Genomic DNA, 15018 nt, shown 5'->3' with positions numbered 1-15018 from the left:
ACTCCCCCCAGTACTTACCTCCCTCCATAACTGAGCCTTTTCTAGCAACTTGAAAAGCAAAGCTGGGTGAACCTGGGGCCATCAGGGAAGGAAACCCCTCTAGGTGCTATCTGAACACAGGACCCGACTTCATCCTTCCAAGTACTTGATGAGCTGGTATGATTTATTGTCAGCCCCATTTCACAGAGGGAGGTATTAAGATTCAGAGAGGGAGTGTCAGTGCCTGAGGTCACACAGCATGAGGGAACAAAGCCAGATTTCAGCCCTAAGGCTGACTGCAGAATTTCCCAACCTGAGTCCTTGCTCAGCTCCTTTCCCCTTCGGTTCTAAAAAGCATGACTCCTTGGGGGTCATTTCCAGAAAGCCTGCTCTGTGCCCAGCTCAACTGGTGGCCAGGACTGCAAGGCCCGTGTCCACCTTAACTCCCAGCTGGGAGGCAGAACAGGGGAAAGGCTGCAGGGGGAGCATTTAATGGAGTCCCAGCTCATCTGCAAATCTCACCTTGCTCCAGAAATCAGGAGAGGTAAAATGTCCGTAAGAGGAAAACCTGTATAAACTGGGCGGAAAAGCCCCCAGGATCTGAGAAAGCTGGCATCGTGGAAGGAGCCCAGGAGGCGACAGCCAGTCTTCTCCCTGGGGATGGGCGCAGAGCATCTGCTCAGGGGTGGGCTCAGGGGAGGCACACGAAGGTTCTCTGGAAGGCTGCGTGCAGCTACAGGAATCCAGCTTGTTTGTCTTGGAGTGGACAAGCTCTCCTCTTCTCAAGAAGTGGAAGAAGGCATTTTGTACAAAGGCTTAGTGAATGGCAGTGTGCCTTACCGGGAAATGGTGGCCGGGGCATTCAGTGGGAGCTCGAGTCCTCCCCGCAAATGGAATGAAAGAGCTCAACCTTCATGAACCCCTATGTGTGTGTGTTGGGCTTCCCAAGATGTGGCCCACAGTACACAGGAAGGGCAGACACACAGACCAGTGACTATCGTATGGACAACAGCTGGGACTGAGCCTGCATCGCCATGTACAGTTGTTCAGGGTGTGCACTATCCACACAGCCATGGATCGTAGCCCCTCCTCCCAGCCCAGAGATATGCAAAGCACAACTGTATGCAGAAGCTTGGGATGCCGGTACAAGTGTGAGGGAAGATAAAGGCAGGCTCACATCTGCCTGGACTCAAGGCTGGCTTCTAGGAGGTGGGGTACACTTGGACTTGGACGCTGGTTGGAGTTGGCACTGTTAAAAGGAGCTCCAGACAGGAAAGAGCACACCCGAAGGAGAGCTTCACATGTCTGACCTTTTGGGGACCACCTTCACCATTTCTGCAGGATCCCTGGTGCACCTGCGCTATTATTTACTTAATATTTATTTTCAAAGCATCTTTCCCTTTTTACTTAAATAAATTCAGCTTAAAAGGAGACTTTTATTACTGCCATAAACGGAAAATCAGCATCACTTGCCATAAATAGAGGGTAACTGTAAAAATAAACACTATGAGAACCAAACAGCATGTGTAAATCCTAGCCAGGGAAGGCAGCTTGCTGAAGGCTAGGGGCCTCAGTCTCCATTTTCTCTCACTAACAGGGGAGACTGGCCAGAGTTACACATTAAATTCAGAGCACCGCCAAGCAGAGACGCTTCTCGATCAGGAGGGCTTGGGACGCAGGGCCTGCTGAGGGCCGGACACAGCGGACAGCCACCTCCACCGTTGTCATGGGCTCTGGCGCCCTCAGCCACTGTCCTGCTCCCGCCATTCATCCCTGGGTCCCAGCTCCAGGCCCCAGCTTGCAGAGGCCCATGGAGCCTCCCTGCCACTCACCTGTCACAACCCCACCGAGCCTGCCAATCTGGCTGACCGGGCATCCTCCTGCCTGATTCATGGCCAGGGTCCCTGCGCCTTGCACGCGGTCAGGACTAGCACCCACTTCCGGCCCCAGGAGGCCCGTGTGCCCACTTGCAGAATAAGTGAACAAAGAAACAAATGGGCGGACGCCCTCGTGGTCCCCGCTGCTCCAGCCAGGGCAGTGGCCTCCGGGGGCATTGATTTCCCTCTGGCCAAATGGGGAAGGAACATTATTTTTGTATTAAAACAAGCATGAATATATTATGAAACAGAATACAGAGCCCATGAATTTTGAATGAAATAGGAGACCATCAAAGAAATGTTGCCCCTGTGGGGAGCCGTTTGCCATGTGGGGCAGACCCTCTGGTCAAGGGGCCTCTCTCTGATCCAGGCAGAGGCCTCCTTTGTCTCTGCAGCTTCGGGCTCCACAGGCCTTGGCCCCGCAGGGGACTGTTGATGTGGTGGCTAAAGTGGGGAGGGGACGGGAGGAAGCAGAGGGACTGGGTGGGGGCAGGGATGCCCAGGATTCACACGTAGGGATGCCCAGGATTCACACGTGGGGATGCCAGCTGCAGCTCTGGCCTGACTCGCTGTGTGGCTTTACATAAGTTACTCCACTTCCCTGAGCGCCTGGCCCCACATGTGTCATTTTTTTTTTAAGTTTATTCATTTATTTTTGAGAGTGGGGGAGCGGCAGAGAGTGAGGAAGAGAGAGGATCCCAAGCAGGCTCTCAGCTGTCTGCGCAGAGCCCGATATGGGGCTCAAACCCACGAACCTTGAGACCGTGACCTGAACCGAAACCAAGAGTTGGATGCTTAACCAACTGGGCCGCCCAGGCGCCCCCTACTGGTGTCAGTTCTTAAAGGCTTATTTCGAGGATTCAACGAACTAATACAAGTGATGAGTCCGTTTCTGTGTGTGGGACACAGTAGAGCCTCAATGCCCACTGGTCCCTGGTGGCGGCCACTCACTGCTGAGTTTTGTACACACACCAGGACATTCACCCAGGTGGGGTCCCTGCCCAGCCCAGCAGGTGGGGAGGAGGGCTGCTTCTACCAATAAAAATTCATACAGCTAGCACTTTGAGCACTTGCTATGTGTTAAGTGCCTAGTGATGCTGGGCTTCGGTTTGCTCATCTGTAAAAGGGGGGTGAAAACAACTACCTCGTAAGGTCGTTGCAAGCAGAACTGTCCGGCAGAGTAGGTGCTACAGAGGGGTTTCCTTTGTATTTGATTAGTTTGTAACTGAAGCAAAATTCACTTCGCAACATTAACCATTTCTAAATGAACAATTTGGCAGTACTAAGTACTAGTACTAAGTGCGTTCACAATGTCTTACAGCCCCTACCTCCATCTCGTCCCCAAACACTTTCGTCCTCGAAGGGAAACCCTGCACCCAGGAAGCAGTTACGTGCCATTCTCATGGCCTCTGGCTGCCACCGATCTATGTTCTGTCTGGATTTGCCCTATTCTGAATATTTCATACAAACGGGATAATATAATATATGGTCTTTGGGGACTGGCTTTTTTCACTTAGCATAATGTTTTCGAGGTTCATCCACATTGTAGCATATACCAGATTTCATTCCTTTTTAAAGAGATGCTTCTTTAATAACATAAACTATCTCCCTAAATCTCCAAGACATCCTGGGAAATAGCCACTGTCACCCTCCTCTTCTTATGGGTGAATAAACTGAGGTACTGACAGAGGGAGGACTTGACCAGGGCCCCCTGCCAGGCAGTCCCAACACGGCTGGGTGGGCAGGGCTGGCACCCACGGCAGGGAAAACAGGGTGCCTCCCAAGGCCATGGGCGCATATTGAGGGAGACAGCAACGGAATTACAAATCTAGGGAGATTTAAGGAGAGTGAAAATATTCTGGCACTTGCAGGATTGTGGGAGTTGAGCAGGTTTCCCCAGTGGAATTCCCGCCTCCTCTTCCCACACATCTGGGCCACAGGGAGTGAAAGGGTTTGGGAGGGAGGCAGGCAAGTGTGGGAATGTGTGGAGAGCCAGGGACAGGGCAGGAACCAGAACAGAGGAGCCAGGGACAGGAGAAGGCAAACAGGCATCCTGATGTTTGTGCAGGTGCCGTTTCTTCTCCCCACCCCCTCACCTGGACATCCTGCAGAGCCAGTGGGGTGAGCCCATTGCACGGATGGCTCGTCAGGCTAGAGAGGTTGAGGGGGCTCAGGACTTGAGCCCAAGAGTCTGACGCCAAAGCCCAGGCATGTGCTATTCTTGCTGCCTGCCAGGGGCAGAGAGGGGGTGAGTGGAGGAAGCTGACGGGGGCTGCACAAGCCACAGGGATGAGCGGCTGACGTCGAGCCCAGAAGAGATCACCCCTCAAGTCCACAGAGAGGGAGAGATGGGTGGGGCCAGGGAGCGCCAACACCGTGAAGAACAGAGAAGGGGAAAGGGTACCTGAAAGCCAAGTGCAGAGACCAATGGGGGGGGGGTCATGGACAGGGGGGAAACTCAGGCAGACTCTGGCAGACATGCTGCCTCCCCAAGACCTGGTGTGGGTCAAACACAGCCCCCCTTGGGACCTGGTACCTGCCCCTGCCCCTCCCACCCCTGCCCAACTATGTTTGGCAAATCTAGAAGAGCAGCAGGGATCATATGAACTCAGGAATCAGGCTGACCCTGATGCGAACCCCAACTCCACTTCCTTGTGGTGGGCAAATCACTGAGCTTCAGTGTCCTCATCTGTAAAATGGGTATCATGAGGACTCAACAGGATCACACGTCCCTGTAAATAGCCGGCCCCTAGTGAGCTCCATGGAGCCTTAACAGGATGATGATCGATTCTGCTGCCTCCAGCTCCCACCTCCCTCTTCCTCCATAGAAGGCTGGACTGGCCTGGCCTTCTAGAACCAAAGAATCCCTAGCTGAAGGGGTTCTGCCCCACCCCAGGACTTTTGCACTGTTTCCTCTGCCCGGGAAGGGATTTAACAGCAGCAGAGCCAGGATGGGGCTCAGGATGCCCAGCGCCCACCTGGAGTTCAGGAACCACTGCTGGGGTGTCTGGGGACACGGGGAGACCAGCCGGTGAGGCTCGGGGCCCCCTGGCCCCAGAGGCCTTCCATCAGCTGTCAGCCAGCCGGCCTGCTTCCTCCCTCTCATCCGCCTGCCAGGAGGCCATTAGTGCAGGGCTGTTTGGATCGCTCTTTCCACCACCAAGCACTCCGGCCGCCGGGCCTCCATTAGGGACCCTTTCCTGGGGCCAATGACAGGCGGCAAACAGCTCCCCAGGGAGCTGGCTGTAATTGCTGCCGCTTCTGAGCCCGGAAATAATTTTTTTAAAACCTCACAAAGCAAAACAGACACGCCACCGGCTGCTCTCACCTTCCCTGCCTTCCCTCAGCCAGGAACCAGGCCTGAGGGGTGTGAGAAAGCTTCGGTCAAGACCCCCCAACCCCGAGGTGGCTAGTGAGGCTCAGGGAACTTGGGGGGGGGCTGGGGTTTGAGCCCAAGAGCACCTGACCCCAGCGCGCAGGCATGTACCATCCCCTACCACCGCATCATGCCAGGCTGAGGGGAACGAAGTTTGGGCTCTGCTCCCTGGCTTTGAACTAGGTGTGGGCCCCAGCCCACCCACGTCTTAAGTCTGTTGCCTCTTCTGCAAGATGGCAAGTGGACAGGTGCCTGGGGTGCCTACTGGGGTGACCACGGCAGGGCTCTGACAGGTCGCAGGCCCCTGTGAGGAAGCACATGAAGGATGGCAGAGAGAGCCAGAGGGTGGGGGTGGGGGGTTGGTAGGGGAGAGCCTGGCAGGCAGATGAAATCGCTGGGTGAAAGGTTCTGAGGAGCCTGGTGTGCCCGTGCCCAAGTATTAGAAAGGAAGCCAGTGTACACACGCACACATGTGCACACCCAGTTCCCATCTACCCAGCCCACGTTTCTGTTCCCCCACCCCTGGACTCTGCAGCCAGCCCTGGCGTCCTACGAGCTGCAAACTCAGCCCCAGTCCAGGAAACAGTGTCTCCCCCTCGGCCAGCCCCTCCAGCCTCCAAGTCCTGTTTGAGCCCCCACTTCAGTCACATGGCCGGTCCCACCCACATGCCAGACCCCCGCCCCCCCCAACTCGAAAACCTCCGGCTGGTGAGGGTCAACGCCAAGCTCGCGGCCTGCTTTGTGCAATCTCTCCCCTGAGACCCCTGCCAGGCCCAGGCCCGCAGGGCCTCTGGAATCCCCTCTCAGCCTTGGTGGCCCCTGGATTCAAGGAGCCCACCTCCCCCAGGAAGCCTTCCTGACTGCGCCAGGATATAAGGACCACTCTGGTGCGGAACCTTCAGAGACACCCTCCCCGCGCCCCCCCATCCCCGGATGGCTCGCCTCCCTGAGCCATTTCCAGGGCTCTCATCTCTGGCTGGCTGTCCTCCGTTACCTCTCCCCCACTCCAGAACTTGCTGGTGAAAGTGACAAGCTTGTTCCAGAGGCCCCCGGGGTCACATGGGAGGGCTGTGGGGGAGGAGGACGCTGACTCTCGCCCCGCATCCTGGGCCTCAATTCCCTCCCTGGTGAAATGAAGGCTGCTTCCTCTGGGACCCCGGGTGAGCTTTGGGGGCCTCAAAGAACCCACTGGAACTAACGAAAACAATGTGGCATTTTCAAAGGAAGTGGTCTAGTTGTCATCAGATGCTCAAGAGGATTGTGACCTCCAAGAAAATTGGGAACCACTAGTCAAGACAAGCTCCAGTGCCCCTTGTAACAGCACCATTCAGTCATTCATTCATTCACTTCATTCATTCAACTGACATTTCCCAGGAGCCTGCTCTGTGTGGCTGTCATTATGATGCCCAGAATATATGCATGTGTAGTCCTGAGGTGTGACTTGGAGAGAGGAGGGTGTGTGTGTGCGTGTGCATGTGTGTGCGTATGAAGACAGAGAGGGTGAAGGGGGAAACTGGAAGGGAGGAAGATGGATGCAGCAGACACAGGGAAAGGGACAAAGAAAGATGAGAGAGATTGAAGGACAGAGAGAGAGAGTCCAGCCCGGGGAGAGAGAGATCCAGAGAGAGGGGCAGGCAGAGCACTTACCACAGATGGGCACTGCCAGCCCCCTAATTGATAGCTCTGAGCAAGGCCCCCCTCCCAGCTCTGGCTCTAACCTTCCAGATGCTCCCAGAGCCTCTGTGCCTCGCGTCCCAAGGGCATCAGCTTGGAGGGGCTGGGGAGGCTGATTCAGAAGCCAAGACTAAGACACAGAGGGCACAGCCCTAGGCTGGGACCCTCCTTCCCGCCCAGCCACGTCTCCTCAACCGTACATGATCACACACGCCAGACACAGGCTTAGACAAAGCCACCAGCCCCCTGCATAATGGCTAGACAGGTGCACCCAGCCCCCCTCCCCCCGACAGTGCTGGACTTGGAGCCTAGGCTCTCAGATCATGCTCGTTCAGCCAGACCCTGGCCTTCCCAGCGTTTTGGCATCCCGGAGAGAATCTGATGAAGCCAGGGCGCCGCTCTGGAACAAAGCAAGTGTCCGCACGCCCACCGGGCCTGGCAGCCAGGAGCAGGACAGATGAGCGAGGAAGAATCCCAGCTCTGCAGCCCTATAAGCTGGGCTCAAGCCTGGCTTTGCATTCAACAGCTGTATGGCCTCGGGCAGTTCGCATCACCCCCTAAGCCTCTGTGTCCTAGTCCATAAAATGGGAGCACCCTACCCGTGGGGTGTATGAGGCTTAAAGGAAGATGTAAGGGAAATGATAGGTACAGAGAAAATAACTGGTGAATGCCACCTGTCTCTTGGTTCCCAGACCGCTGAAGGCCACCGGGGCTAAGCATCATGTGCTAGACGGAATTCCACACCGCCTGTGGACTCCATCCTCACCTGATGCCTGGAGAACAAAGGAGAGGCTTGGAAGGATTCCAGAGGCTGAGCGCTTAGGTAAACTCACCATCATTGGGGGTGCCAAGGCCCAGAGACCAGCAGGGACCTGCCAAGCTATCCAGCAAGCAGGCTAGCGGGACGGTTGGATAAAAGCTCAGGGTCTACTTCTCCCACCCCCGGACTCTGGCCCTTGAACTTCAGTGAAGTCACCAAGGAGCCACTGTCCCCACCTCTCAACACAGGAGCCAGCAAAGACCCTCACCCACGCCGTGTCCCCTGTGTGGGGTCCGGGGAATCCTTGGAGCTGGGAGCTCCGCCCACCGAGGCCCATCTCTAAGGTGCTGTGTGACAGATCCTTATTAACTGTCCACTGCATTCGGACTCTTCGGCCCACACTACCAGTCTGGGCTCCTTTGGGAAATAAAGCAGGGATTCCCTCCAAAACACCCCCCAGCTAATTAATGGTTGGGTTCAGCTTGCATATCTTCTGGGACCGGGAGCTCACTCTTGGGTACCCTCACTGCCCAGGGAGGGTCTTTTCTGGGCTGAACATCATCTCTGCTTCTTAACTCTTATCACAATTTATACTCCCCTATTTTGTATAAGTTTAGTGGTCTGAGCAAGAACGTTATCTGTCTTCTTCACTACTATGTCCCCAGTGGCTAAAAGGGCCTGGTACACAGCAGGTGCTCAGCAGATCTTTGTTGAATGAATGACGGACTAAATGAATGATCAAGCTTCCAATCCCTGGCCGCAGGCTCTGTTAGGCCAGCAGTTCCCAAGGAGAGCACAGAGGAGCAGGTGGGAGGGGACAGCCCATGGCCAACAGCCCCCAAGCTCAGTCATTCCTACACCGTGACCTGCCTGCGCCCCACCCCGACTCGTCTGCCTTGTTTTCCTATAAACAAACCCACTATTTTTTAATATGCCCGTTAGTCTCATCCTAAGCAATCATATCTGTGAAATCACAGTTTTGATGTGCCGGTTTTATTTTTCCAACCCACATTAAAATAAATGCTAACGATGAACATGGAAGAGGCTTTGTCTGGGGTCTGCCTAAAACCATCTCTTGGGTAGGACCCAGTGCTGCTGAGGGTCCTGGGGGTTCTTGAAGAGAGGTTTCAACTGGGGGTGATAGAAGCTCAGTCCCAGAGACTCCTCTGCTGGCTTCCAGGAAGGGGAGGGGCCCCCTTGGCAGGAAGGGAGACCTGGAGGAGCAGTAGCCCCTCCGCCTCCCCATCCCCACCTCCCTTCTCCCAGCGTCAGGAGTCAGAAGGACCTCAGGGTCACCAGCTGGTGGAGGGGTGGGTTTCTTCCCACATTGAGATCACTGCCTCTTTTTCTGACAGAAGACTCTCACCTTGCCAGGGTGGGGGAGAGGAGGACACCCCCCCCCCGTGCCCCATCATCCTCAGGGTTGCAGCATCTCCTATGTACCCCCAAGGGGCTGGGGCTGGGTCCGCCCATGGCCAGGTGACATCGGCCTTGCCCAGCCCTTGCAGCGGTCTGTAAGAATGAGGAGGGGCTCCAGTTTTGTGATCTTTCTAAAGACATGGATTCCTTATGAAATTAAAATTAATTGATTGTTTAAAACTACATTAACTTGGAATACACAAAAGTTGAAGGTTTCAGACCTTAGACTTCCCCAAAAATTCCTCCTTTCTGGGACTCAACAGCACTGTGAACATGGGGTCTGGAGTCACATTCTTGGGTTCAAATCCAGGCTGCAACGCTTGCTGGGTGTGTGACCTCGGGTAAGTCCTTTTAACCTCACTGGGCCTCAGGTTCCTCGTAAATACACGGGGCCAGAGAAAAAGTCCCCTCTTCTTAGGGTTCTTGTGGGGATCAGATGAAACAATGCCATTTAGGGCCCTGGAATGACACTCAGCAAACATTTGCTTCTGTATATCTCTCACTTTGTTTGTATGGAGCTGGATAAGGTAACCCCCAAAACCATGCACTAACTAACCTCTCGGGCAATTTGGGCAAATGCACCCTTGCCCACAGCCTCGGTCCTGGGGGCTGACCACTCTTCCTCACCCCTGACCCTGCCCACTTGTTTATCACAAAGAGACTTCCCCCAACACTTCTGCTGTCACCGTGTCACCGTGGAGATGAGCCGAAATCCTGTCCTGCTGGCCGCCCGCGGCTCCCGTTGCTTCGGGAAAAGGCCGCTGGAGCGGCTGATAGGCAAGGTGTCAAAACCAATTGGTGTGAAGGACTCAGGGAAAACCGCTTGTGAGGGCCAATTCCCCACAGGAGGCCAGGAACCCTCAGCCCAAGGCGGAGTGTTTACGGGCATAATTGATAGAATAATCACCAACACCCGAGACAATGCGAACACATTTTTAACATCATAACCTTCGGAAGACAGCACTCAATTTTCTCCATCTCCCAGCCACCAAACTAGCCAGTTTATTGATGGGGCGATACCAACAGTTCAGGAAGGAATGAGAGAGAATGGCAGAGTCGTTTTCCAGCGCACAGGCGGTTTGCCAAACGGCCCGGTGGCCCCCGCCCCTCCCTCAGCACCCCGCTGCTCCCTCCTGGCAATACGGAGAACCTCAGGACAGTGAATCACTCAATGGACAAAGCTCCGGGCCAAGCCAGGATCTGTGTCTGCAATGGGGTGTATTAATAATTGAAGGTACTGGCCTAGGTGTGTGTGTGTGTGTGTGTGTGTGTGTGTGTGTGTGTGTGTGTGTGTGGCAGGGCAGGAGTGGGAGAATGGATGCTTGCTGCACTGTAAGGCTTTCTGGGGCTCCTCAGGGTCCACATGCCTGGCCCAGCTTGGCCCTCTCCCTCTCTTGCAAAACCAAATCGACCCAGCAGCGCCTGGACCAGAACGCAGCCTGTCCCTACGCGAGGGTGGACATTTGAGGAGGTGGCCCCCAAACTCCAGGCTGCCCAGGCGCCATCAGGGGAGCTTACTAAACTGCAGACTCCAGGGTCTCCTCAACAATCATTCTGGCCCATGGGTCCAGAGGGGACCCTGGGGTCTGCATTCTAACAAACTCCCTGGTGGTTCCAAGGCAGGAGGTCTGCAAGAGGCTCACAAAGATGTTGCCTTCGGGCCCCCTGCCCTGGCCGAGACCTGGAGGATGGACTGGAGAAAGACTCCAGCCCAGCTGTCTCTTTCTGACTTGCATGTAGCCTCAGCAAGATCCCACCCGTCACCCTTCTAAGCTGGGGGTTCCTCTGGGTGGAAACCATTGCTCTGCCAGTTCTCTGGGGAGCTGGAAGGCTTGGCCAAGGCCGTGCAGAAGACGTCCTGTCACATGACTGGCCGAGCCTGCCTCAAGGCTGTCCCTGGAGGAGGTAGGCACAGCTCTTCAGCTTTCCACACAGGCTCAATGACCTTGGGCGAGTCACTGGCCCTCTCAGAACCTCAGTATCCTCTTCTCTCCAACACCAGCCTTGCATGAATCATGTCAGCCTCAGTGATTTACACTGGCAAGGGGTTTGGCAGCACCTAGCACATAGTAGGCAGTTCATCAATGCCAGCTCCTCTATCACACCCCCCCCACCTCTGCTGTGCTTACGGCAATGAGCTAACCCATTCTGATATGGAAAAGTCAAAATAGCTCCCATTAACTGAATACTTACTAGGTGCAAACACTGGCCGCCGCCACCCCAGCTTCTTGATCCCTTGTGCTTCCTTAAAAGGCGTGCTCCATTCTATCCCCATTCGATCCTCATGCCTCTAAAAGGCCCTCTGCGAAGTGGGCTGAGTGGAGGGAGGTAGCAGGGAGATGGGAAGCGAGACAGATGTCCCTGCAGACCCATCTGACCACGGGCTCTCCCTGTGACAAGTCACGGGTGGCCAGGTGGAAGGTGTTCGCCTGGCGACTGGGCTGGGCTCAGACTGAGCTGAAGAGGTGAGCAACCACCAAGAGGTTAGGGTCCATGGGCCCCTCTGGAGGAGCCCCCACTTCCGGCCTCCACCCCCACCCCCAGACACAGAGACTCCTCCCTAACCCGGCCACATTCCCTGAATCAGCTGAGGACATGCGGAGCCCAGGAATAATGAAACGATCAGGCTCCAATCTGCTAAACAGCAATTTCTGGGCTTTTTCAGCACACACAGCTTTTATCAAATTGGTATTCTCCTCCTGAACACAAATGGCTTATTAGACATGACCCACTTATTCGCCGCGTCTCACTATCATTAATAACAGTTTCTTTTTGTGATTAAGTGAGTGGCTCCAAACCCTTCCTGTGGTGGCGGGCGCTTGGCCCGGCAGAGGGGCAGCCGTGGGGGCTCCTGAGTATCCACTACTTGGTGACTTTGAACCTGGCAATGCTGGGAGAAGGCAGTCTGGCCCTTGCAGAGCAGCCTGGCTCCCTCCTTTCTTGAGGGACAGAAGGAGCCCCGGAGGGCTGACCCACTTGCCCGGAACTGCACAGGAGGTCAGTGAGAGAAGCCAGGGCCCCTAGCAGTCAGTGCTGTGTCCTTTCTGTCCAGCCTCTCCTCCAGGTCTTAGCAGGACCTATCCAGGGTTCAAAGGTGACATTCCAGCTGGCGAGGCAGAGTTGTGGCCCTAAGCACGCCTGGCACCAGGGGGCAGGCAGAGACTGCCACACAAAGGGCAAACCCTCAGGACCTCAGGAATGACACGGTGGTACCCAAATCCTTGAGACCTGATGCTCCAGGGACAGGATGACCATAACCCTCAGGGCCCCAATCCTCGTACCGCTCAGGACTGCAAATTCAGGAAAACCATTCCTTGGAAAACCCTCCTAGCATAAGTTCTAACTATGCCAAGGAACTGAGCATTGCGAGGAGGGGAGCGGAAGGAGGAATTCCCAGTTTCCTTTAAATGGAGGGAATCTGACAGGGAGATGAATGTCCTGGAAAAAGCTCTGTCTTTGCCCAACAGACCCTATGGCCAGTCCTGGCTCCACCACTCACTCACCATGTGACCTTGGGCAAGTCCCTTCACCTCTCTGAGCCTCGGTTTCTCCACCTGTAAGTTGAGGATCAAAATAATCCTTCCCCTATTTACCAGCGCTCCAGCCAGGTCAGCAGAAATTCGACGGAGGATGTGGGGTGCACAGATGATACACAGAGCAGTTACTTCAAACGTGGTAAGCCAGACGGGTGCAGGGAATCATGGTTCCCCCAAAGCAGAGACCCCTGAGAAGGGCTTTGGAAGCGCCCATGCCCCTGGAAACAACCCCACTCGTGCATTAGGCCCCAGCAAAGCCTCCTCTGATTACCTACTCCTCCCGCCTCACTCCTTCCTTCAGAATAAATCACACAGTTCTCTGCTCTTTGTGCAGACCTCCCCCCGGCCCCGGGCATACAGTGCCCAGTACTGGTGCTGCAGCCTCCCCCACCAGCCTGGGAAGGGATGGATGGAAGGGTCTCCATTTTCATTTACACTCTGGTCCCCATTCTGGAGCCTGGCTCACGGAGCCAGGGGGAACCCCCACAGCTACTGGCCTCGGATGGTACAACTCTGCTGCCAACTTGGGCTCCTTTGGGGCTAAAAAGAGCTCCTGATACTCAGGCAACCAGTGTGGGATTGCTTGCTTGCTCCCCACTCCCATGGTGGCTGAGTTGATTTCTCACCTTTCAATCGTCAGGCTGAGCCTGAAGATGGGTGGGTACCCTCCTTAAGGACCGCAGGGGCTTTCCACCCACCCCCAGAGACAAGACAAAACCACCTAGCATCCTCCTCCTCCTTCCACGCCTGTGGCTGGAAGAAGCAATCCCAACTATTCCAATGTGTTTGAGGGGCTCCCAGCAAGCCTCCTCACCGACCCTGCGGGGGCAGCTGCGGCTCTGGTCTACCAGTTCTCACCAGGCAGGGTCCTCTGTCCCCAGGACCTTTCCCAGTGATATAAGAGGCAGGTGAGGAGTAGGAGGGGATGAGGGCAGCTACAGGGTTAAACCTACAAAAGGGAAAGGCAGATGGGCAGAGAGGAGTGGGCGAGCAAAGTGTGTTCACAAGTGTGTGTGTGTGTGTGTGTGTGTGTGTGTGTCTGCAGGCAGAAGGGCAGGCAAGAGTTGTGCAGAGTGTGTGCGCCTGGGTGCCAGCTGGCTGGGTGTGAGCCCACCAACCGTGGTGCCGGTGTGTGTGTGCAGCGGGCATAAGTGTGAGTGTTTATGAGTGAGGATGGGGATCTGAGCAGGCGTCTGGAGATGCTCGAGGGCAGGAGTTGTGAGTGTGGGAACAGTGAGTGTGCCTCTGGCTGAATATATGTGGTCCTGGGGTGGGGGGAGTTGTATCGGCGCGAGCGTGCTGGGGAGTAGGGGGCTCCCCACTACAGCGGGATCAGGGTTGCACGCGGGTTGCCCCTCCTCTGCAGGGGCGGCCGGGGTGCCAGGGCGGGTCCATAGACCCGGCAGGGGGCGCCACAGGACTCCCGCCAGAGCCGGCGCGGGTTCCAGCCCAGGAACCGCCAAGTTGGAGCGGCGCAGCCCGGGGTGGGGTTTGGTGGGGAAGTCCGCGGGGGCGGCGACCGAACTCACCGTGGCCGGAGACGTGGTTATCCCAGGGCGCGTGGCCGGCGGGCCGCGTGGCGCCTCCGAGTTGCAGGAAAAGTGCCAGGTAGTGGAGGGCGCCCAGCGCCACGGCGAGCGGGGCCCCCATGGTGCGCGCTCGGGCCGGGGCGCCGCCGCCTCACATTGGGGCTCAGGAGACCGCAGACCCCGCGCCCGCCGTTCCCTGCCCGGTGCGGCCTGGCTGCCCACCTCCGGCCGCCGCCTCTCACCCGCCGAAGCTGGCCTGGCCCCGGCCCCAGCCCTCTCCCGGCTCTGGTCCAGCCCCGGCTGCGGGTAGCGAGCGCACGCCCAGCCGGCCGCCTCTGACTGCGGGACTCTTCCCTTCCGCGGAAGGCCACGCCGCTCGGCGCCGCTGCCGCCGCACCCCCTCCCTCCCACTCCCTCCCTCCCTCCCAGAGAAGGCGGCGGCGGAGGGATCTGCCGCTTGATTTATCATCAAAGTTTTGCCCAGGCTGGGATTTTTAAAGCGGTACCCACAGCGTCCCCCACCCGAGAGTGCAAATGGGCGGCGGGATGGGATGGAGGTAACCACCCAAGGGACTCAGTTCCCGCAAAGCATAACACAACTGGCTTCAAAAACTGAAATACTATCCAGCGGAATAAAGAGAAAAACCAATCCACCTGCCGCCAGACCCAGAGCGCTCTGAGGACTTCCAACTTTGCTAGCAGAGCGGTGCCAGGGTCAGGGGGTCGGTGGCGGTGGGGGTGGAGGTGAGGGTGAGATAGGGCAGGAAATTGGGCCGAGGCACAGAGCACCTGGTGATAATCCTGCCGCAGCCTTTAGCTCCTTGTGTGATCATGTCCGGGTGTCTATCCCTGTCTGAGCCTCAAAGCT

General features: G+C 56.4%; 1 protein-coding gene across 1 annotated transcript in view; it reads right to left on the bottom strand.

The window, feature by feature from the left end:
• Nucleotides 1-14524, bottom strand: part of VSTM2L (V-set and transmembrane domain containing 2 like) — a 36207-nt gene extending 21683 nt beyond the window's left edge. Inside the window, exon 1 of the mRNA XM_029919001.1 lies at nucleotides 14151-14524. Coding sequence (XP_029774861.1) covers nucleotides 14151-14271 — 121 coding nt within the window. The 5' untranslated portion in view covers nucleotides 14272-14524. The remainder of the gene's footprint in view (nucleotides 1-14150) is intronic.
• Between the last annotated feature and the right edge of the window lie 494 nt (nucleotides 14525-15018).

Source organism: Suricata suricatta, chromosome 12, assembly GCF_006229205.1.
Source record: "Suricata suricatta isolate VVHF042 chromosome 12, meerkat_22Aug2017_6uvM2_HiC, whole genome shotgun sequence".
Taxonomy (NCBI): domain Eukaryota; kingdom Metazoa; phylum Chordata; class Mammalia; order Carnivora; family Herpestidae; genus Suricata; species Suricata suricatta.
Note: the sequence above shows the minus strand (reverse complement) of the source record. Positions and strands in the feature narration are given on the sequence as shown.